The 25,624-nt window shown below is 24.8% G+C and overlaps 2 protein-coding genes across 4 annotated transcripts in view; one reads left to right on the top strand and one right to left on the bottom strand.

The window, feature by feature from the left end:
• LOC129618425 (uncharacterized) overlaps nt 1-10,433 on the top strand; it is a 40,451-nt gene extending 30,018 nt beyond the window's left edge. The window contains exon 2 of the mRNA XM_055533159.1: nt 8,340-10,433. Coding sequence (XP_055389134.1) covers nt 8,376-10,196 — 1,821 coding nt within the window. The 5' untranslated portion in view covers nt 8,340-8,375 and the 3' untranslated portion in view covers nt 10,197-10,433. The remainder of the gene's footprint in view (nt 1-8,339) is intronic.
• Nucleotides 10,434-15,119: 4,686 nt separating this feature from the next.
• LOC129618264 (uncharacterized protein DDB_G0288805) overlaps nt 15,120-25,624 on the bottom strand; it is a 61,350-nt gene continuing 50,845 nt past the window's right edge. For all 3 annotated transcript variants that reach the window (XM_055533058.1, XM_055533064.1, XM_055533071.1), the window contains 3 exons: nt 16,092-17,104; nt 15,885-16,004; nt 15,120-15,818 (listed from right to left, as the gene is read on the bottom strand). In XM_055533058.1, the coding sequence (XP_055389033.1) occupies nt 15,653-15,818; nt 15,885-16,004; nt 16,092-17,104 (1,299 nt within the window). In that variant the 3' untranslated portion in view covers nt 15,120-15,652. The remainder of the gene's footprint in view (nt 15,819-15,884; nt 16,005-16,091; nt 17,105-25,624) is intronic.

The following is a 25,624-nucleotide window of genomic DNA, read 5'->3' as shown; positions in this document are numbered from 1 at the left end:
CAACTACTACCTATTTAATTTGTCAAAATTTGATTACCGAACCTCAACTATTCATAATTCAAAAATTGAGAGAGTATTAAGCTCTTTTATGATTAGAGAGCATTATAGTGCAATAAAAATGGCTATAAAATCACAATTATGTGAAAATCTTAGGGAATGCTGAATGATATTTTGTTGGCAATTCTTACACTTGCAACAGAATAAGTGTTATACAGAATACACATAACTTTAATCTCAAAGTTTATTAACTTGTAAAAGCCAATATATGAGTGCTCAAACTAATAATCATCTCAAATTTCTTTTTACATATATACTTATATGTATGTTATCAAAATTCACTTCGCCATTTTAAAATGTAAACATACATTTAATATACACATATATGGCACACAAAGTTATAATAACCCCAAAAAATCTGAATGAAATCGAATTTTATATTAAACTTTCTATTATTTCGTGTGAAATATTTATAACTTAATTTAAAAAAAGAAGAAAAAAAAATAACTAAACTTATAATAGCAATTAAATTTATTTTATGATATGACTTTGATTTTATTTGTATATAAATTGCACCTCTACAGGAATATTGTTAAAACATGAAATATGACAAAAGTATGATAATTGTAGATGGTATATTCCAAGAATACAATTCACTTCGAACCATTATTCAGATATGGAGCCTAAAATATCACCCCAAAACTTATTATTCCAATAAATACGAGCATCTTGTCGTGATCATTCCCTCCGCTTCCAAAGAAATGCCACCGAGGAACTCACTTCTTGTGTAGATTAAATCGTCACAAACCGGAAAGGAGTGCATTGAGATCTCCCCTTACAGAATTGATACCCGCTCTTCTGACCCAACTTTCGAAATCGTCCCCTGAGGACTGAGCTGAAAACCAATATTTGTTCGGTAATAAACTAACTGTAAAGTAATGCAGTTCTCTAATTCTCCAGATAATAGAAATCTCCAGATTTAAAATTGAAACTCCTTATCAGTCATATAAATTGTTCACAAGACTTTAATTTATTTTAAAAAATTAACGATTTTACTTCCGGAATTCGGTCTTTTATCAGTAAAGAAGTGCATACAATAAATGTTGCTTTTCTTAGGTATAAAATTTTTGAAATATTATGGTAGTGTTACGCTAACGGTACGAAATATGTAGACAATATGTAATAAAATAATTTGCTGTCAATATAAAGTTTCGTAATTTCTTTTTAATAACAATATAAGTAAAGACTAATTTGGATTTTTAGCCTTTAAATTCAATTTTTAATATTCAATTAAATTATTTTTTTTTACCATAAAATATTTTCCAAAATGCAGAATTTTATATCATGTGCTATCATAAAATTAGTAAAGCATGGAATTAAAAAAAAATATTTTTTTTTGCAGTTTAGGTTTAATTTCTGCTGATTTTATCATCTAATTTGTACTGATTTAGTTTATTAGAAAATATATAAACATTTTTATTTGATTATAACCTTGGCCTTAATGTTTTATTGTTTTATTAATTTTTGATGTTAACCATTTATAAGATAATAATTTGCAATAATGGTAACACTAATAAACACAAAACTTTAATCAACTACCGTGTCAAAGACAAAGAAAGAATAAAGTTGATTTTTTTTTTCTACTTTTTGGTTTACTGAATAGAAAAATATGTAGTTTTAGTCTTCAATGTTGAAATTTTTTGAGTTTTGTAGATGATATGCGATTTATAAAGGGTAATTATCTATTGCAGACATAATTTTGTTATTAAAAAAACATAGGCATAAGTTAAATTTGAACAATTGACTTAAGAATTGGTTTAAAATGTTTAATAATTTTATTATAAATACGCGTTCAATTATGAACCAAAAAATTAATTCAACATTGAATATTTATGCACCCATAAAGTTTACAGTTAATTTATACTTTGCTATATTATCTGCAATCCTCTTAAGAATATAATTAAAACGAGAAAAAAAGTAGAGTTGACCTTGTCAACTCTGTGATACCCGTACGATTTGTTATCCTATGTGCGAATAACTAATGTGCCATAACTAACTATGGGGCAGACTATGACTTTAAGTTGCCGTATTACAATATTAATTTATGCAAAGTTTCAGTACTATGTGTTTTTCAAAATACTGGTTGTGCCAAACTACTATTGAAGTTGTATGGCAGCTACCAGAAAAAGCCAAGAAATTTTAGCGAATTTTATCAAGCACATCGGCCCTACTAATATATTCACTTGTGTGAAATCTCAATATCACAGCTTTTATAGTTTCTGAGATATAGCCAAATAGCTTTTGAAGTTGTATGGCAGGTACCAGAAGGAGCCAAGTAATTTCAACGACTTTTATGAGACACATTGGCCCTACTAATATATTCGTTTGTGTGAAATTTCAATACCACAACTTTTATAGTTTCTGAGATATAGCCAAATAAATTTTGAAGTTGTATGGCAGGTACCAGAAGGAGCCAAGTAATTTCAACGACTTTCATCAGGCACATTGGCCCTATTAAAATATTCGCTTGTGTGAAATTTCAATACCACAACTTTTATAGTTTCTGAGATATAGCCAAATAAATTTTGAAGTTGTATGGCAGCTAACCGAACCAGTATCCCGATCACTTCCAATTTAAATAGGGTTCTGGCACTTATTACAGTAAATCATTTGTGAAAATTTGGTGAACTTAGCTCAATTAGTTTTTGAGTTATCGTTGGGACGGACGGACGGACAGACAAAGCTAAATCAACTCAGAATTTGACGCTGATCAAAAACATACACTTGAGTCTATATCTAACACCGTTATTTCTTAGCGTTACAAACGGTAAGGCAAATTTAGTATACCCTTCGAACATACGTTCGTACGGGTATAAAAATACTGAACGTATAACACTACAGGTGTATAACATTTCCATTTACGCCAACAAATGATTGATAAATTAGTTCAGTATAGTTATTCGTAATTTATTTCGGTAGATAGTGTTTTATTTTTATTAAGAAAATTAATACTAAAACTTCGATATTTAGTGTGCATATGCTAGGTAATTAGTTGTTACATTCATATAACAGGATTTTCATATTGAAAATCATACCATTTGCAAGCTATTCTCAACGACTCTAAATAAATTTTTAGTGTTATCTGAACGGTTATATAAAACGCATGCATTAGAAACATCGCTTGCAAGAAAGCCCCAATTGATTTCCTAAAAAATCATGTATTTCACTAAAAATGACTTTGTATATATTTATTTTTCATATTTTTAAACCTCAAAGCCCGGGTTCTTTTAAGAGTTATAGGTGTCCCAAAAAATAATGTGTAAAATCTAAAGTTAACAAAATCAAATTAAATTATCATAATGCCGTTGCCTTATTGAATTTTCCCATACGGTTTCCTATATAGTTTTCTATTCTTTTTAATGGATTCAGTCATATTAATATTTGAAAATTTTATATTAGATTTTCTTATTTCTTAAAAATACGAAATCTAAAAATCTTTTTTATTTTCTTTAAAATTCTATACACTATACTGTTTTGCTTAAGGCCTTTAAAACCTTTAAGGTACCTACATTTTTAAGATAAATTCATTTATATAAAATATTGGTAGTTTATAAAATTGACAGTAACATGGCACTATTTCAAAATAATTATATTATATATAATAATTTATTAAATAAAATCAAGGTTTTTTAAAGTTTGATTGTACTTTTCAATGTACAATCAAACAATACCATACCATATTACTCTGGAATTTCAAAGTTTTTTAATGTAAAAATATTTAGATGAAAAATTAAAATATGGCATGTACAAGGAAAAAAATAAAATAATAAATTTAATGATCAATGCCAATAAATTTATAATGATCAAATATTATTTACAAAAATTTAGAGGAAATAATTATGAAAACGTCAACACTATTTTACAATTTTTTATGTCAATTTAATATAGTTAAACTTTTTAATGCTATAATATTATTTAGAATTGGCGGCAAAAATATGATCCAATTACAGCTACTATTTCCGCTCATTCCTCGGCTAACGTCAATTCACATGTCAAGAAGTAAGAAGAATACGTTTAATGGCATCCCCGAAAACCTTAAAAGAAAAATTTCATGCATTATTTTTCATAATATTTCAAAAATATGAGTAAATTGAGCTGAAATAAAAAAAAAAAATTATTAATTTTAATTACTTGTCATCAAAATCGCATTCGCATTCGCGCTCTAATCAAGGAAATCCGCGTATTTTAATGTAATTTAATGGCAAATTCTTACTTTTTTTTTTTTGTTTAATATAAAATGACAAAAAAATTAAAAGTTTTTCTATTTAATTTTTATTTATTTTTGTTGAAGCTCATTGAATTCTTAATTATTATTATTTTTTTTTTGCTGTGATTAAATTAAAACTTTTATTTTTGTTTTTTTTTGACAATTATTGTAAACTTCATTCTATTATGATTGTATACCATTGTACGTATACGCAGGAATACACAAAAATATTAAACGCCATCTATCATCTAATAAAAATTTTTAAAGTTTTGTTGTTTTTTGTATATCTTTGCGGTTAATTAATATGCGAAATGAATTCAAATTATGAGAAAAACTTTTTAACAATAAAATTTATTCAATTGCTTCTAAACAAATTTATATTCTTTTTTTTTTTGTACACAGAAAGCCTATTGTGTATTTGTGTGTAATAAAAATGAAATTTTAATTTTCAGAGCAAATTTTATTGCTTGCCTAAAAGTCAATAATCATTCTTTAAAAAATTTTTATTTTCAATGAAGTCGAAATTCTTTTTATTCTGTATAGCTGTTGAAGAGAATTTAATGAAAGAGAAAAAAAAAAAAACAAATTAATTAAATTATAAATTTTTAATTTTTATAAATATACAAACTATATATACATAAGTTATATATATATATCTACATATACAATATTCATGGATTCTCATTATTTAACTGAGTGTTCCAGTGAAGATGTTTATTAATTTTCGAAAAGTTATATTATCATTCTCCTTATTAGTTCATAAATGCAAAGTGCTCCTAATTTACTTGATAAAGAAGGTCGAAACATATTTTAGCCGAAATATACATGATAGTATATTAAGGAGAAATATAAAAACTTGAAGTAAGAACCAGAACTTTATCGTGTATTTCGTTTTCTAATTCGCCGAGTGATAAGAAATTGAGCGTATCATATATTCGTGTAATGTAATTTTCGAGTTAAAGACATAATATTCAATTAAAAAATGAGAATTCTAATATGAAAATGAATAAAAAGTGAAACTGAGATATGCACACATTTGGAATCTCTGTAAATATACAGTTTAACTTTAATAAAAAATATGAGAACCTAAATGTGAAAAGAGATTGCAAACACATAATTTTAAGTAAAGTGATGGTCTTTGTAATTATTTGTAAGTCGTATATTAACTCGCTATTGTTCAATAAATTGCTCTTCTAATTTAATGATCTATTATTTAAAATTATATTACTATTTATTAATTGTTCTAATTTTTTCATTTTTTCAAATTTTCGCCCAAAATGTTCCTTTTTGCAATACGACATGACACACACTATATTTATAATGTCATTTCATTTACATTTGTAATAAAAAAGTTTCGTTAAAGTTTGGTAAACGAGCAAGTCACACAAAACACCAAAAGTAAACAATTCGAGAAATAATGTTAAAAATTAACCAAGTAAAGAGAAAAAAAGCGTAGGACTTTTATAATTCACGAATACGAGTATTTAGATTGAAATTATTTGAAATCAAAAAAAAAAATTTTTTGATATAATCTATACTGACCACCTACTTTTTATTTAATTATTTTTGTGGTTTTAAAGAAAAACGACGAAGAATGAAAAATACACGGAAACTATTATTATTATTTTCATATATTGAAGGTTGAGCAAAAAAAAAAAAATTATTAAATTTTAATTTTTTTATTAAAAAAATTTATTATTGATTTCTCCCCGAGGAACTTATTCATATTTGATATAAAAGATTTTTTGTAAAGTGAAAACTTTAATCGCTTTAACAGCAAAAATAAAATGAAAGAGTACATGTTCGGGCGCCATTATATTATTTATATGATTTTTAAATTTTGCATCGAACATTTCAATTATTTGTTGTTCCCTATATGTTTGTAAGTATGTGCGACTGAAAAATCACTAGAGGCGTTTGCTAGCTGAACGCTTGCTCGTATCATAACGTTTCTAATAATAAATTCTTCCCAATTATACAAATAGAAATAATAATAATTTGGATTTCGTGATTTTTTTTTTTGATTTTTTTTACCAGAACAAAATCAATTTTTATTTGATTATTTCCATTCGACCGATTTGCATAATAAAACAGTAAAAGTTTTCATTCTTCATTTTTTTTCTCTCTTTCTCCAGCAATCACGGAGTTATTTGGATTACAATCGAAATTGAATCTAGATTTGATATCAAAAGCAAACTAAACTGAGACTATTATCAAAAAAATAGAAAATCTGTTTGTAATCTTTAGATTGAAAAAATAAATTTCGAAATCTTTAAAAACAAATTATTTTTATTAAAATCTGGCAATAACAACAATAACAACAGCCATAACAATCTGTTGGCTACAATTTTTGGCACATTTTACCTATATACAATTATTTTATACAATCATAGTGTATAACACCGGTATCTTTAGCAGTAATTAAACAAGGTTAAATTTTTACAATTATTATTAAATTATTTAAAATTACCTATATACGTACTTATACAACTGAAGGTTAATTTAATCAGTAACGCATAGTAAAAGATTTTACTGAAAATATCAAGAATCATTAACAAAATAAATATTTATAAAAATTCGTAAAGATTTCATTAACAGAATCTTCATTTATTAGCTTCTTTATTTATATTAAATTATGAATTTAATTGTAAAAGTTTTTTTTAGCTTCAAGAAGGGAAATATAAAACGTGCGTGCATAATGTGCATATCAAATGAGATGTTAAACAAAAATGTGATATTAATTGATAGTTTTATGGGAAAAATTCAAGAAGATTTTTACTACAAATATTGCTTCCAAATACCTCACAATTTTGTGTATAAAATAAATTTAAGAAAGAAATCTGAAGAAGCACTATTTGATGGCTAACATAGTAAAGTTTCCGCTCCTTTTATGGGATACATATCACAGTGGGAGTTATTCCCGGGTTATTTGAGAGCAATTTATTGTAAATGAAACACCATTTTTTTTTTTTTGGAATTTTTGTATTTCTTTGTTGTATAACAGTTCGAACTATGACTTAAAAATTTAAATGAACGTATTAAAGATTTGGCATTTATTAATGTCATTAAAATATAAAGTGATCTACTGGAATAAACGCATAGAATTACTCTTCTTAACTACCTTTTTACATGTTATATAAGATAATACAGTTCGGATTATTATAATGCTAAAATTTCATACATTTATCCCTATTCATTTCATCCCTTAAATAAAATGTAAAAATTTATGTTAAAAATTTAGGTTTTTCCAATTTTTAGGAATTCGACTTAAATTTAGGTTTTTAAGTCCAATTTTTCATATTTTACCATGTCTCAGGAATTAAGTGACGAAATATTTTTAAATCTAAAGTATAAATTCTGGTTTCTAACGAAATTAACTGTAAGCTCGGATTACTAAAGACGCGCCTCATCTTTTCATAATCTTATGCAATGCATCAACAATACACAATCGGTTGTGGGCTGTTAACATCAAATTTCTTTAAAATAATGTGATAATGTTTTAGTATTATTTAATATTATTGAAAATTTTGGAATTATTCGGAATTATTCGGATTCATTCGAAAATATTTGAAAAATTTTAATTTTTTGTTTAAACAACATTATTACAACATTAAAATAATGAAAACAAACACAATCGTGTAACTTGAGAGATTTTTGAATTTTTTCTCATGCTAAAATTTTTATTTCCTACAAAAAAAAAATCAGATTCCCATTTATATTGTGTCAAAATTTTCAAAATATTTCCAAGATTTTCAACAACAAATTTTTTTAATATTGCGAATTTTTTTTTTCTGTGTGATTCAATAAAATGCGGTGACCCAAATAACAAAATATTCCCAAAATATCAATGACTACAAAAAATTTCTTGTCAATTTATTAGTCACCGTCTTAACAATGAAATTCAATTCTATAAATTAAATACAGTTTTCAAAATCTGGGATCAAATATGATCACTATATGACTTTAAAATGATTTTATTAAAGAAGCAGCACAAGAACGCCATCTTTTTAATAATAAAATAATTTTCCAATAATATTGTTTATTAAAATAATTATTTTTATTTTTTTATTTTTAGATTTCACCACAAAAATATCAAAACTTAATACTTTAAATGGCTACACTACTGTCAAAGAAAATTACAAAATTAAAATTACTTATTGGATTATCAATATGGTCATTAATAATATTAATAATATTTAAATTACATAATAGTAAAACATCAATAATAGAACATTTAAATTTGCAATCATCAATAAATGGTGGACGTATTCTATTACAAAAGAATTCAGCATTCAATAAATATTTTTTAGATATAATTTCAACGACAACATCAACAATATCAACAACATCATCAATATCATCATCAATCATTAATATTGGACATTCATATGATTCATCTGAAATATTAATTGATAATCGTCCGCCATTAGATGAAGATCAAGTAATTAAAGATGTTGAAACAAGATTACCATCATTACCAATTGCATATTGGAATAAAAATAAAAATTTTTTACAACAGAAATCTGCTCAAAAGAATATTAAATGTGCAAAATATCCATCAATTTATGAATTAGAATTTAATAATATTTATTGGCAAACCCAACATACAACAAATGGTACATTTCAATTATTTGGTGCCTATTATGATATTAGAAAAAAATCAAAATTAGGACCAGCTGTACGTATACTTGGTATGATAAATCGTATTGAACCAAAAATTAAAACATATTGTCAATTTTGGTTTGATGGACAAAAAGATCCGGCAATTGTTAAAACTTTTGAATATAAATATATTTGGCATAAATCATGGGGTAATTATAAACAGGGAATTTATCAACCATATTTAATTGCATGCCGTTTACCAAAACCATTTTATGGTGTTGTACCATCATCGGTATCAATTGTTGAAGATAAATGTGCAACAGCTACAAATAATTTACGTGTTCTATATAATCGACCAGATGATGATAAAAAGAAAAATTTTGCAATATGTGTGAAAGGATTAGATTTTCTATATGATGATATGTCAACAAGATTAGTTGAATGGATTGAATTATTAAGTATATTGGGAGCTGATAAAATCTTTTTTTATCAATTACAAATACATCCAAATATTTCAAAAGTATTAGAATATTATGAAAGAAAAGGTATTGTACAAGTAACACCAATAACATTACCAGGTGGCCAACCGAATGTACCAGGTTTTCAACATTTATATTTACAAAAGAAATCATTTCATAAAAGACAAAATGAAGTAATACCGTATAATGATTGTTTTTATAAAAATATATACCGTTATAATTATATTGGATTATTAGATATTGATGAAGTTATAATGCCACTCTATTATCAAAATTGGTTAGAATTAATGAATAATGAAGTATTACCGAAAGCGAAAAAAATTCGTCCATCTGGTTATTCTAGTTATAATTTTCGTAATGTTTATTTTTTAGATGATCATCATAAACCAGAATATGGATGGTATCAAGATATACCAAAATATATGCATATGTTACAGCATGTATATAGAGCGAAAAATTTTACAAAACCAAATGAATTTGTTAAATGTTTTCATGATCCAGAACATGTTGTTGTATTACATAATCATTTTCCATTAGGTTGTTTAGGTGGACCATGTAAATCATATCCAGTTGATATTAGAGTAGCACAATTACAACATTATAGAGCTGATTGTGTTAAAAGAGTTAAAAAATTATGTAAATATTATCGTGATAATTCAATGAAAGATACAACAATATGGCGTTTTAAAGATGAACTAATATGGAGAACACAAAATTCATTAAGTGATTTAGGTTTTATATCAAAAAAATTCTCACATCATTATTATAAAATTAGTTATAGTGTTAGTAATAGTACAAGTAGTAGTCGTAATATTGATAATAAAAATTATTTTGAAAATAATCATAGATGATTAACTATTGGCTTAAACTATTATTAATTTGGAATTTAAATAAATTATTGGAAAATTACTCGTATATTAAATAATTTTGTGTAATTATCGAATATGTGTGTAGATTAAAATAGAATTTTCGAAAATATATGTGTGTAGATTCACGAATATATAAGAAAAAACAAGACAAGCAAATTTTAGATAAATTTTGTATGTACACAAACACCACTACCATTAGCAATAAATTTCAATAAAATACATTATAGAAATTATATATATATAATTGAAAATTTATTATATGATAGGGAATTTTATATGAAAAATATTTTGTATCAAAATATAAACTATATAAGGAAATTCTTTTTGTTAATAATATAATTAATTATTAAAAATTGTGAAAATTTTTGGTTTAAAAACTGAGTATATTTTAAATGTAATAAAGAAATTAATTTTTAAAACTAAGAGATTTTGCATTATAATTTTGAATTTCCGGAGTATGATCGACGATCGTTATTCTAGAAAATATTAAAGTTTATTTTTTATTTGCTGATGAAATACCGTATATTAGATATCGTATTTTAATATATCTGTCATTATATAAATAATAAACTTGAATCTGAATTTATTTTATTAGCAATTTTCAAATATTGAATATTTTGTAATTATTTTTCATATTACTGCTAATTACAACTAACTCCAGTTGGCCTCTTGATCCTGAAATAATAAGTTTTAATAAAACGAGAAAATTACAATTTGTTTTTAATCTTGAAAAACAAAAATGAAAAAACTCGTACAAAAATTACTAAAAATAATTTTTATACCAGTTTAGCAAGGTCAAAATCCATTACGATTTTGTCAATTCAATAATATTACTCATAGAATATTTATATTCTAGACAACAACCACTTTAATATTCAAATGTTAAGGTATTGCCATCTTAATATAATAAAAGCAATATGAACAACTGTTTCTATATGATGTTAACACAAAAATATTGTTTTTATACGAGTATGCAATGTTCTTTAAAAATATTTCAATGCTTACATAAAGGTAGCGCTTTTCATAAAATTATTTAAGTACTAAAATTGAACAACGGAAAGAACTCAGCTATGATTATTATAAAAACAATATACATAATGAATATTGTGAATAAAAATTTTCAATAACATGAAAATTTTCTACAATATTGTAAATTTTGAAAGATTGACATTTTTTATTGCATTTTATGTAATATAATGAAAAAGTACGGTGTTTAAGAGCGTTTATAAAAATAATAATTTTATTTAAAAAATAAAATAAACAGTATTTGTGCCATTTTATAATTAGAATTTGTTCGCTGAAAATATTTGAAAAAAAAATCCATTATATTCTCAGACATCGTAAGATTATAAAAAACAATTAGAATCGCTCTATCTCTTCTAGTTTAGCCAGAAATCGCGTTTAAAGTTTTTATAAAAAAAAAAAAAAAAAACAAAATTTTTTTTTTTTTTTAATGATTTTAAAAAACAATTAGAATCGCTCTATCTCTTCTAGTTTAGCCAGAAATCGCGTTTAAAGTTTTTATACACAAGAAAAAAAAAACAAGCGCTATACACGCAGTTGCGAATTATATTAAAGTAGAGAATTTTAATAAAATAATATAAAGCGCTGCTTGGAGTAATGCAAAACAGTATGAGTATAAATCCGTGGGTATGACTTACCCAAGGGAAATACTGAATATGATAACCGAAAATTGAAGAGTTAGAAGCAGATGGCAAAACTCACGAGATCTGGCAGATAAAACTGCACTCAATCGATTCACTCAAAATCTAGAAAGAAAACTTAAAGAAGATTCATTTGATAATTACATAATAAAAGTTTGTCAGCCGAATAAGAAAGTAATTATTCCTTATGGAGTATTTATTAATTATTCCTTATGGAGACTGCAAAAAATATTAAGAGGCCATTTTTACATATCCTCCCTATTAAGGGAACGGATAGCAAATGGGCAATATAAAATAAGGATAAGGCTGAAATATTTGCCGATCATCCTACATAAATACATCAATAGGAAACGTGAGAGCAGAAAACGTTATCGCTCCATTTACACAAAGAGAAATAGTAGAAGAAATAAAAAGTTTAAAGTCAAGGAAAGCACCAGGTTATGATTTAATTACCTCTGAGATACTGAAGCAATTATCGAAAAAGGGTATAACAATGTTGAATTTTTTAATGAATTCTGCACTTAAGGTTAAAATATGTGCCTAATGCTTGGAAGGTAGCAGAAGGTATAATCGTACCAAAACCTGGTAAACCTTTAAGTGAGACCAAGTCGTATAGACCAATTTCTCTGCTACCAATTTTGTCGAAACTTTTTGAGAAGTTATTTCTGAAAAGAATGGGACCTATAATTGAAGAGATGTCATTAATTCCGAACCACCAATTTTGTTTAGAGGAGGACATTCAACTACTGACGAAATTCATAGAATAACAAATATTTGCTTTCCCTAGAGGAAAAGCAAATTTGTGCAGCAATTTTTGTAGACGTGGCACAGGCTTTTGACAAGGTTTGGCACGAAGGATTTATATACAAGTTGGGAAAAAAACTACCAAAGCAATATGTAGATATTCTCTCTTCTTATTTAACCAACAGATTATTTAGAGTCAAACAGGAGGGGGACTATTCCACACTTAGAGAAATAAAAGCAGGTGTGCCTCAGGGCAGTATTTTGGGTCTAATACTATATCTACTCTTTGCAAGAGATGTGCCTCAAATAGAAAACACAATTGTGGCTACATATGCTGACGATACTGCAATTATGGCAGTAGCATCAATTATTGACGACGCCACAAGAAAGCAATAGTTTTGATGCTTGGACCAAGAAATGGAAAATAAAACTAAATGAAACTATGTCTGCACAAGTAAATTTTACAAATAAAGTTCTTGTGAACTCCCCCCCTCCGTGTCAATTTAAATTGGGGTAAATGTTGCGCAGGAAAATGCGACGAAATATCTAAGAATGACACTGGATGTTAAGCTAAAATGGAAAGAACGTGTTAAAAAGAAAAAGGCAGAATTAAAATTAAAATATAAAGAAATGTATTGGCTCAGGTCGCAAGTCAAAATTGCCGAAACAGAATAAGATCCTGCTCTATAACCAAATTATTAAACCGGTTATGTTGTATGGTATCCAGTTGTGGGGATGTGCCAAACAAATCCATGTCCAGCGAATACAAACGTTCCAAAAAGGATTTTGCGGAATTTGGTGAATGCCCCTTGGTATGTGCGAAACGGAGATTTGCACAGAGATCTAGGGATTCCAAGTGTGGTTGACGAAATTAAAGAAAAGGCGGTGAGACATAGAGCTCGTTTGGGGCAACATGTCAACATAGAGGCCTCTCGGCTCCTTATTATCCGGGATTCTCCTAGAAGGCTAAAGAGTATTTTGTAGTAGTAAAGATTAGCAGAATGCGCTTCACCAAGTCGGGGAACGTTAAATCTTTTTCAGTTTATATTAAAGAAAATTTGATGATAGGTCTAAGGCGACTAGTATCAGAATATGAGGAGGAGGTTTTTGTGATAAAACACATAACTAACTATGGGTTGCCAGGGAATGACATGTTAGTAGCATTCATGAACTAAATACAGCGGTTTACTATGTAATAGTTACACAAAATTTTACTTAATGCATCTACTACTTCATTGTAGTAATTCATTCGATATTCAAATTATCGAAATATTGAAAGATGATTTAATTATTTTCTATAATAATTATTCTGTTTATTTAGAATAACTATAATATTTAAAAAAAATTTATAGAATAATATTATTTTTAATTTAGTTTATTATCATATACAAAGGACAATTACAACTAATATTATGTATAATTTTATTATACATATATAAATTAATTTTTTTCATTTTTACCTTAATAATATTATTAATAATGATTTATAAATATATATTTTTTAACAAAAATTTATATAGATGAACAAAAAATACATAATGTATAATAATAATTGGATTTTTTTTTTGTAACAAGACTGTTGTAAAGATAAGATAATTTTCTTTTAAAATGTAATCAGCGTAATTAAGTACAAAATAAGTACATATTTTAAGATCTCTGGAGCCATTTTTTTTAAATACAAAATTTATAGCAATGCAACTATTAAATTTTTTGAAAATTAAAATAAAACAAAATTTTATTTTTTATTTTATTGATGTAAAAATTTAGCTTTATCAGATGAATTATTGGAGAACTGTAAAATTAAATACAAAATCAAGATTAATTTTTTGTAAAATCCGTAAGATTACTTACATTACTCTTGAATCTATAAAACAGAGTTTTCAAATTTCAGCTTAATCAGCGATTTTGGAATTCAACTTAAAAATAATATAATCTGCGGTTTGGAACTCAAAGTTAGTAAAATTCATTTGGATTAAAATAAAGAAAAATAAATCGGACAGAATCTTAATACATACAAATATTTTTAGCACTAATATACAGTAAAAAATTTTTTTTTTAACTAATCTCTCAATATTAAATTTTAATTATAATAAAATATTATAAAACATATATATAAATATATATTAATAAGTTTTTGAATATTCTTTGCCATTTCCATTATACAATTAATAACTTAAATATTTTTTTATTTTGAAATTATTCTACATAAGCAAATATCTTATAGAGATAGCAAAATATTGCAGTGATCCTTATATAATTTAATTTTTCAAATTTGATATAATTAGAATTTAATTACATATATTTTAGTCAAAACAAAAAAAGGAACACATTAAAAAATTATTAAAAAAAAAATTTATATAATAAAAAAATTTACATTATTAAATAAATTTGTAAATTTCTGAATTTTTTAATTAAAACATACAAAATATTGTGTTGTTTGACTTTCAAAATATTATATATGAATTCTATGTATATATATATATAAAAGCATGGATTATATAGTATGGTAGACATTATAAATTTAATTTAATAATTTTCTAATTAATTTTGTATATATATAAATAATATAAAAGTATTAAAAATTACAATATAAATTAAAATTATTAAAAATTGATTAACACAAGTTCAGTTCAATTTTTATACTTTAATTCAAATATGAGCTGACATAACTGATCTGAACTGAACTATAATGTTGAAATATTTTCATAAATCTTCTTGAATTCATTTTTCAATCATTTAAATAAATTAGATTTTACATTTTGTTTAACATAAAAATACAATTTTTCATAGTTTAATTTAAAAAATACATTTTAAATATATACAATTTATAATTGTATAATAATTTTCTTAATATATAATAATTCTTGACTTCAAAAATGTGCAATAATGCAAATATACAAAATTGTAATTATGTTCCAATTTTACAGTATTAATACAGTACTATTGCAATATTTTGAAGTACAAAAATTTTTTTTTCGCTGCGCTATTGATTTTATAATTTATTTTTATATAAAAACAAAAAAAAAAAATTTAAGAATTTTGTTGTATAAGACTTTCCCATTTGGCGATAAGTTCGTGCGAAGATGGTGCTTCTTCATCATTATTTAATTCACATAATTGAGCTAATGATACAGCTGGACGAAGATTTTCACTTTGATGACGACTTCGTTCAAAATTTGGACTTGGTGTTGTTCGGCTAAAATATATAACATTTTAATTTTTAATATAACACAACATAGATCTATTCAACTAGATTTTTTACCTTGGTGAAAGGCTACTCGAATTCATCGAATCACATAATTCACTAATTGATTTAACAGCCCTTAATTTACCCGGTGGATAACAATGTTCAACATCAGAATCTTCATCTGATTCAGCAAATCTTAAAGTTAAAAATATTATTATTAAATTAATTAAAAATACATATACTTCGAAAAAATTAAATTTAAAATTTTTTTCATAAACTTACTCATTTTCAATGGATTCTAATAGATCCGGTTGCGATTGTCTTGATTTTAATTTACGAATTCTTTTTAATTCTGATTCTCTATTTTTTAAATCTTTTAATTCTTTTTGAATTTTCTCTTCAACTGGTATATAACCTGGACGTAATGGTTTACCTTCTGGATCACGTTCAATTATTGGTGGTGTTGTTGGATTATTTACTTGTTGTAAAAATACTGAATGACGATGTGTTTGATTAAATTGATCAATTGGTGATATTGGACCATCTTTAATACCATTAACACCATTTGTTGTATGAATACCATTTAATCCATTACTAGTACCATTAATTGAAATTTTTCCACGTGTTGCAATAAAACGTTGCATTAAACCTTTATGTGCTGGTCCAGTTGTAACACGTCTTATTGGTGTAAAATGTATTAAACTTGGTCTTTGTGTAATATTACCACCATTTTGTTGTATTATTGTTGTTCCAATATTATTGATATTATTAATGCTACCATTATTGTTATTATTGTTGTTTGAAGATTTTATAATTGGTTTATTTAATTGCATTTGTTGTGGTGGTGGTGTTGGACTTATTACATTATAATTATTTGTTCTAATATATTTTTTAACATTTCTTGGTATTGGACTTGATGATGCCGATATACCAGAATCATCTGAATGATGTTCAACATCTAAATTAGTATCTTTACTATTTGTAATTATTGGTGATATTGATGTATTATTGGATGATGATTCATCATTTAATGATATTGTTGAATTTAATGAAATTGTATTATTGGTGTTATTTAATGTACCATTTATTCCATTATGATTATTTAAATGTTGAATATGATTTGTTGTTGAATTAATATTATTATGTTCATTATTATTTTGTAATATTTGTTGTTGTTGTTGTTGTTGCTGTTGAATTTTTAATTGTTGTTGTTGTCGTTGTGTTTTTTCACGTAACTCACGTTCACGTCGAGCCACTTCATTGATTTCATCTTGAATTCGTTTTAGAGGATCGTCCTAAAATAATAAGAAAACACAAAAATATTTGATATTAATTTCTTATTTTTCAAATTTAAAAAAATAATTATAATTATATGCTAAACATAGGAATGTTAACGCTCTTTCTATATGTTTATAAAAATATTAATGATTTATTAGGTTTAATTCAGCAATTTATCATCAAATTGTAAAAATAAAAATGTAAATTTTTTATATTGACTAATTTCATAAAATTATCATTTTATCAAAATATTTAAAGCTATTAAAATGATTGAATGATTTTTTTTTTAAATTATGTAAAAGAAAATTAAGTTGAACAAATTTAATCTCTCACTATTATACGCGGCACATATCGCATATACGAAGACAATCCAAGCACTTTATAATAATGAAAGCGTATAATTATAAAAAAAAACATTTATTTTTAAATGAATTCACAATATTAAATGCATAATCTATTATTATTATTACTTAAATACAATTTAAATGGAAGAGGTAAAAGTCAAAACTGCTTGCAGAAATAAAACTTAAACAAACGTTTTAAGTACACAATAATTAAAATATCTTTAAACTAAAATGGAAGCATAAATATTAAATATTTTAAAAATTTAAATGGAATAATGAAAACTAAAAATTTATTATTTTTATTATTATTTTTATTTTAAAATTCAATCAGCTTACAAAAATTTAAAAAAATAATCAGTCCAATCCAAATATTTAACCAACATCATTAATACTTTAGTAAATAGTATACTTTGTAACATAACCTTGAATATTTAATATTTATACAGTTAAGAAGAGAGAAATTTTTAAAGTAAAGCAAAATATTACTCAATATTGACTGTAATAACATTAATGACTGACTGAGGTTAAAAATTTTTTTCTCAACTTAAATCATTTTTTTTCAAATTAAAATAAAAGGCTGAATTATTTGTACAAAGGGAGTAAGAAAATAGAAGACAAAGTCATTTTTCATATGTTAAGAGAACCGGAAATTGCTAAAATATTTGGCAAAAATTTTACTAGCATAATAGTTCAAACTTTTTGAATCTGAAATGTACTTTATTCAACATTTGAAATAGTGTTGCTGAGTAAGCCCAATTTGACGGTTGTTCAATTAAATAAACACTAATTCCTTTCCTTTATCATATGCTATTGCATACTTTTAGGGATAGTCAAAAATAAATATTTTTAAACAAAATTTTAAATAATAACAAAAACTCTAAATTAAGAATTAATAATAATAATAATAAGCTAGTTAGTGATATCTTTCTGCTATTCTACATATTTGATATCATCCGTAATTGAACAAAAATAGATGATCCACAGCTCGAAAGAAATCAAACCAGAAACAAATATTTAAATAATAAAGTAAAAAATTTTTGGGTTTTTAATAATGCTAAACGTTGTATGGCTAGCCATATAAAGTTTCTACTAAACTAAAGCTAAGTTAACTAAAATTTTAAAACATAAATTAAATCTGTATTGAGTCATTCATTCTTTAAGTAAGAATTTTGAATATTTCGTAAAAAAAAATGCCAGAATGCTAGAAACATGGTTAACGTGACCTATGTGGCATGTCTATCGCACTCTAATTTACACAAATGTGCCGTTTTGCTAATTCATTCAGGGCGCCATTGAATATACGATTAAAAGTGGATTCACCCAATCTTTTTTAAGGAATAAGTATCCAATGTCAATCATCAATACCTCATCTAGCTCCGTCTTGTATGCAAAATTGCTGGATACTTTTACATAACAATTTTTAAATTTAAGTTATATTATTTTGTTACAAAACAACTTCATATTTAATCAAATAAAATAAAACTTTATTTTCTGTGATTTTCTTAAATTCAATTAATTTCCTTGGCTGAGAAATAAGATGATCAGCATTATATTTAAGGCAAAAATCATCCTATGCTTAAAAATGTGTTAACAATATTCATTCCAATCCAAACCAATTGGTCTCTTTAATATACTTGATAACAAAATTTAATAAATGCGAACAATATACATAAAAGCTTAAAAGAAATTTAAATAGTTTATACTCGAAAACCTCATATACAACTATAGTCAAAAAGCTAAGATTCATGATTTTAGATTAGTTTCATCAATATAAATAAAGAGCCGTAACGAAAAACCAGAAATAGATTATAAAATAAGAAGAAACCGATTAAGCGCGATTTTTTTTTTTTTACTGTTTCGAATTTTTTCAAAATCATCAATCACTTTTTAGATGTTATGCACAAAAATTTAACCAAATTTTTTTTTTTTCTAAATTTTACTTTTTAAATTACGCGCGTGATATTGAACTTTTCGTACAATAAAAATTCTTCTCTTATATTACTTTTTCTTTCATTTTTTGCGTTTATTATTTTTTTATATACCCTTTTTAATCCTATACCTTATTTGTATTAAAAAATTTATATTTTGTAATTTTTGTAGTTTAATCAAAAGAAAAATGTACTGTTATAATCGGCATTTGAACACTTTCTCCTTTTCAAATCAACATTGTATACAGTTATTGTGCATGTAGAAATTACAGCATGACATTTAAGAAAAAGCATGGCCGAAACATGGCGTTTAACTTAGGCAAAAATATTAATTATTGTTGTGTGATGCAAAAGTGTGTACACTCATGTGTAAGTTGTATGTCAAAGTATATAAACATGTGTAAGTTGTATGTCAAATAATTATAAACGTGAAATTCAAAATATTTTTCCAATAATAATTTTTAATTTTATAATCCAAAGATAATTTTGTAAAAATAAAAATTTTTGTTATCACGTGATTACAATTAATAATAAGAAAATCCGCATGAATACAAAAATCGAAATGAGTTGCGCTTATTTTTGTGTGTTGAAAACATTAAAATTTAGTCACACTCTCACACAAGTTATACTTGTGAGGGTAATTATATTTTTTGTTAAATTTTTTTTATTATTAAATTTTTAGCAATTTATTTTCAATAATAATTTTTTTTTTGTTCGGAGTAATTATTTTAATTTTGATAACACTTAAATCTCAAATTCCTTATATTTTGTATACTTCGCGAGAAAGTGAGTTTAAAATTTAAGGTGTAAAGTGCGTATTTTTCATATCTTTGAATGATAATTATTTAATTACCTACATAATTATAATACATTGATTAAAACATAATTATTTCCTTCGAAATAATTTTTGAAATTTTTCTTATAAATCAGAAAAAATAAATAATTTGCAATTTTATATAAAAATAAACAAAGATTTCACAAGTCATAAGAAAATTTTATGTCATAAATTTATTCAAATCAAAATGGTTGATTACAATTAAAAAAAAATTGTCACTTTTATAGTCTGTCACTTTCCATTTAGCTGCGAAATTAAAGATAAAGGGATAAGAAGTAAAATGTTCATTTTTAAAAGTTCAATCTAAGCTTTGTACAAAACTTATCGAAAACAGTTTTAATACGCTTCTGGTTGGAACCACAGAAATTTCATTTGAATAGATTTAATCAGAGGATTAAAAATAACATATACCGAAATGAAGCACTCGAAATCAGAAGTCGAAGACCGAAAATGGAGCCGAAGACTTAAATTTGCTTAGAAAAATAGAAAAATCTTATTAAAAAATGTTGATTGAACACGAAAGAAGGGAGAAGGAATATTGTTGGTTCAAAAGCTAATTAAATAATAGAGAACAGTTCGCACAATGCTGTAACCTTGAAAATGAAAAGGAAAGTATTAAGTATGGTGTAATACAAGGAAGTTCGACTATGTTCTCGATTTATATAAGTAACCTACTGAATTAAAAATTGAAAAGCACACCATACTCGTATGCACAGGATTTGACAATAGTTTATAAAGAGAAATTACACAAATGGTAATGATCAATGAATAAAACAACATAAACTAAATGTTAACGTTAATAAAGAAAGCCAAATAACTCTTTATATATAAAATTTAATAATTTTCAACTGAATTTATAAGTATTTATATAGGGACCATCGATAAAAATTAAATTTAGGAAATGTGAATAATTGGTGAAATATTTAAATGAATACATAAAAGAGTTCCACCAACACCAACAATGTAAACCCCAATAATGGTAACCAAAAATTAAAAGCACAAACATCGAGCTAAATTTTTATAAAAACACTCGTACATATGACAAGGAATGCTGCCATCTAAATAAAATACATAACAAATTGCCTACAGAAATTACAGAACACATTTTAATTCAGAAACATCAACCCATTAAATCCAAATTTAATGCTTTTTCACCCTTTTATTTTGGATTTACCAATTCTCATAATGTTTAATTAGTTTATTTGCATATTGATTGCTATTTTAACAATATAGTCTTTTAAAAATGCTGTCACACCATTGGCTCATATCGTCGATTTTTCATTTTTCATAACGCGACGAATATTCAATCATCTCCTAATAATTACCAAAATCTATATGCACTCTTAAACCCCAATTTTCATCATGTAATCCAATAAATTTAAAATTGTTTAAAAGTTTCGGTACATTATTAAAATATTTTCTAATAAATTAATAGTATAACATTAAATATCAGAGCCGTCAGACCACAAACAAACCCCACCAGTCGTGCATTCAATAGAAGAAAAAAAAATTAATACAGAACATGCAATTCCAAAACCGCATTCAAAAACTCATATAATTTATAATCAATTTTAAATTTCATTTAACCGCACACAATATACAATAAATAATTTTTTTAAAGAGCGTTAAACTAATTAAATTTAATATTGTTATACTTTTAGTTCTATATACCTATTATATGGTTTTTGCAATAGTTTAGAAAGTTTTCGCTTTTATTATATAAAATTTTTTAATAAAAAAAAAAAATTTTTCTATTTAATAATAATATTATAATTAAAAATACAATACTGTGCGGTTAATTAGCAGTAGCAGAAGAAATGTAAGCGATTATTTTACAAAACAAAAGAAATTTTGTATAGCAAGTATGTATTAATTTTTTTATTTTCTAACATATTTGCATATACGCTATAATCATTTTTAAATGCGATCATTGTACTCTGCATATATTGTTTCTATAATTGTTAATTAAATTATAATCAATTTAAATTTAATATCAATTATATGATTAATATGTAGTATTTTAATGATAATTTCGAGCTAAAATTATTAGAAAACGTGCTCAATTACGGCTAACTACAGCCGTTTCGCCTTACGCTTATATACTAAGCATACAAACGTGGAATATTTATAGAATTTGGCAATTATTTCTCAAATATAAAGCCATCTATCGGAATAAATATGCAAACCTAGTACGTGTAATTCTCTACACAATACGTATGAGTGCGCATCTTGTTCGGAGTGTTATACCTGTACACAAAGTGTAAATAAAACGTAAACGCTACAGACACTCCGTAATATTCGCCCTGTAACATTGTAACGAAAATCGCTCCTTCTATATATTGTTATTAATTATCACTATTTTGTTATCACTCTTATTCATTCACCTCTTTTAAGAGCAATTGGCCGATTTATTTGCATTATTATAAAAATGAACAAAATTAAAACAAAAAATTTGTAAACATAATTTTTTTAATTTTAATGTTATAATTATTGAAAACTAAAATAAAAAACAAATATACAGAAAAAAAAATTAAAATAATAAAAACACGCAAATTATTTTTGCTAATCATCACACAATTTCACGAAAAAAAAAACACTCTACAGTTTTGAAGAAAATTAAATATTAAAAAATAACAATAAACAAAAACAAAACTTCCGTTTTTCGGTCAATATACTGTTAATTAAGAAATTATTAATACATTAGCCAAGTTGAACATTAATTCACACATTAATTTCAATGTATAAGTGAGTGAGCATAAAATACGATACAAGAATCACTCGTTCAAACATTTTGTGTATGAGAAAAAAGTCTAATAGGATTTTTTTAAATTTTTTTTTTAAATATTTTTAAGTAAGTAGTTTTTTGTTATTTTTAATTCAAAAAAAAAACAATAATTTTAATAGTTACTGTCCGGACTCTTATATTGTTTCAAAAATTGATTAGAAAGGTACAAGAAAACTTAATATGTTGCAAGTTAAGTACAAACCTATTAAAAATACTTCAGTATATAACATTGTAATTATGTATTTGTACGATACCTTCGTCCATTAGGCCAATAAAACAACAGGAGAACATAATTTACTGCACCTTCAATATTATTTTTTTCCTGTTTTCCATTTTGGTCACTATGTAGCGCTGAATGTACATATAATTTCCATTATAACAACGTATACCAAGAGTGTATAACAGTTTTTTTTTTACTTATGACTTGTAAAAATTCATAATTTATGAATTATACAAGAAGATTAATTAACTTACTTAAATTTTTTTTGTTTTTTTTTTGTAGTAAATGCAATTAACTTTTTTATTAGTACATTATGTGGACCATATAATATTTATATTGTATGGGATTATCGGACAAAAATAAAAATTAACTTTTTCTCATCTAATTCAATTATAATCTCAATGTCAAACATCTTCTCATACAAAAATTATTTAGTTTGAAATATAGAGAACAGAGAAAAAATCGTAATTAATTTTAAACAATTATAAATTACGGTAGTTGTATGAAATATTAATTATTAAAAGTCAACGATGAATTATTGTTATATTAAATGATGATTTTTTGATATTATTATATATGAAGTCTATAAATTATACTTGCATTTGATATTCATTTTAAAATTCGAGAATCCGTCATTAATTTCATAAAAATTTATCAAAACTCAATGCTAATTTTGCGAAAAATTCGAGATTTCAAGGTAGCCCCAACATCTTGTGGAAAAATAAAGATTTGATAGTTACAGTAAACTAATTAAAATCAGGCATAAAGGAAGTTATCGGCTATTTTTAAAAATTTCCAGTCGATTTGTAGTTAGTGCTAATTTTATGTAAGTATACCTTACTAAGTAAGCATATGTACAGATTAAAGAGAGTATGTATAGAATCTATAGATAAGATAAATAAATTAGATATATCCTGCTAGATTTCCCTTTAGCATTTTAGATTAGTTAATATTTTATTTGATAACAAATTACGAGTATGCATAACTACCGAGTTTGTAATATTATTTTAAATTTTTTTTTAATTGTAGATTTTAATCGATTTATAACTTTGCACTTATAATAAATTTAATTGTAATTTTATATTGTTGTCAAGTTAATTAAAAAATACTACAATTAATGCTGACTACAACCATAACTTTTTCAAAGTTAAAGAACACATAATGTGTCTAAGAATTGTAATAATATTTGGTAGGAACACTTCCAAAATTTTTGAATAATTAGAACTATACTATAAATATCACTACTCTGCTATTTCTACTCTAACGGTTCTAACGGTTCATACGCCTAGGTATTAGCAGGATGTACATCGCAACAATAATTAATTTTTCAATAGTAAATATAAATGGACACCCACTGATTATCTCTATCATTTCAAAAATTTTTAAAAATGCTGAGTAGATAATTTGTACGCTGTAAAACCTTAATTTAAAATTAATAAGAATTAATAAAATATATTCAACATCAATTGCTTACATATGGCAAACTTTCAATTTAAAAATATTTTTTGGGAAAAACACTCGGGATAGCAAGATAGAAATTATCAAAATTCGAATGAAAATTTCCGATATATTCGATTGCCGAGATTACTCGACTGATAAGAAGTATAACATGCACGTTTACAAATTAACGTAAATGCTTTTAAAACATAAATACCTAATAAATTATAATTAATGCCAATTTTAAAAAATTCTTAGAAATATTTTCAATTTTCTTTTATTATTGAATAAAATTATTGTAGTTATGTTTTATTTACTCTTTTCCTTAATAATGCTCATGTGCTTATTAATAAAGCTCAAAATAAAAGTAGAGGTATTAAATATGTGTGCAGGAGCAAATTTAATTTTCTATAAAACTCAATTCTGACAGTTTTGTCGCCCTATATCATACTTCAAGAAGCTTAAAAAAATTATCTACTCGAAATTACATCTGTATATCTCTTTAAAATTTGCTTATGGCTGAACGTGTCATAATGTTATAACTCGTCTGACGAGAAAAGCCGATTATGAACAACGAAAATCGTGCAATTTTTGAAATGGTCGTTGGAATGGGCCCATCCATTTTTATAACTTTGTTTATTAATTATAAAATATTTCTATAATAATTAAGCACCAACATGCAACTACGTATATTCTAATAAGGAAGGTCAGAAATTCTTTTTTTATATTACAGTTATTACATTTATAATTCAAACTTGTTTCGTATACGATTCAAATGTCATAAAGTTTGCGGAAATGGATTTTTATATGTACACTTGCATATAAAATATACGATATATACGATAAAGTAGTTATTAATTTTCGTTTTAATTTCATTTATAAAAATTATATTTTTTTAATATTTTTTTTTAATTAAAAAATATTAATAAAATTATTTTAATTACAATTTAATTACAATAAAAAAAGTAAAATTTTAAGTTAAATTTAT

This window comes from Condylostylus longicornis, unplaced genomic scaffold (genome assembly GCF_029603195.1).
Source record: "Condylostylus longicornis isolate FDR11 unplaced genomic scaffold, ASM2960319v2 ptg000006l, whole genome shotgun sequence".
NCBI classification, from domain to species: Eukaryota; Metazoa; Arthropoda; class Insecta; order Diptera; family Dolichopodidae; genus Condylostylus; species Condylostylus longicornis.
The sequence above is the reverse complement of the archived record's forward strand: the minus strand, read 5'-3'. Positions and strand labels throughout refer to the sequence as shown.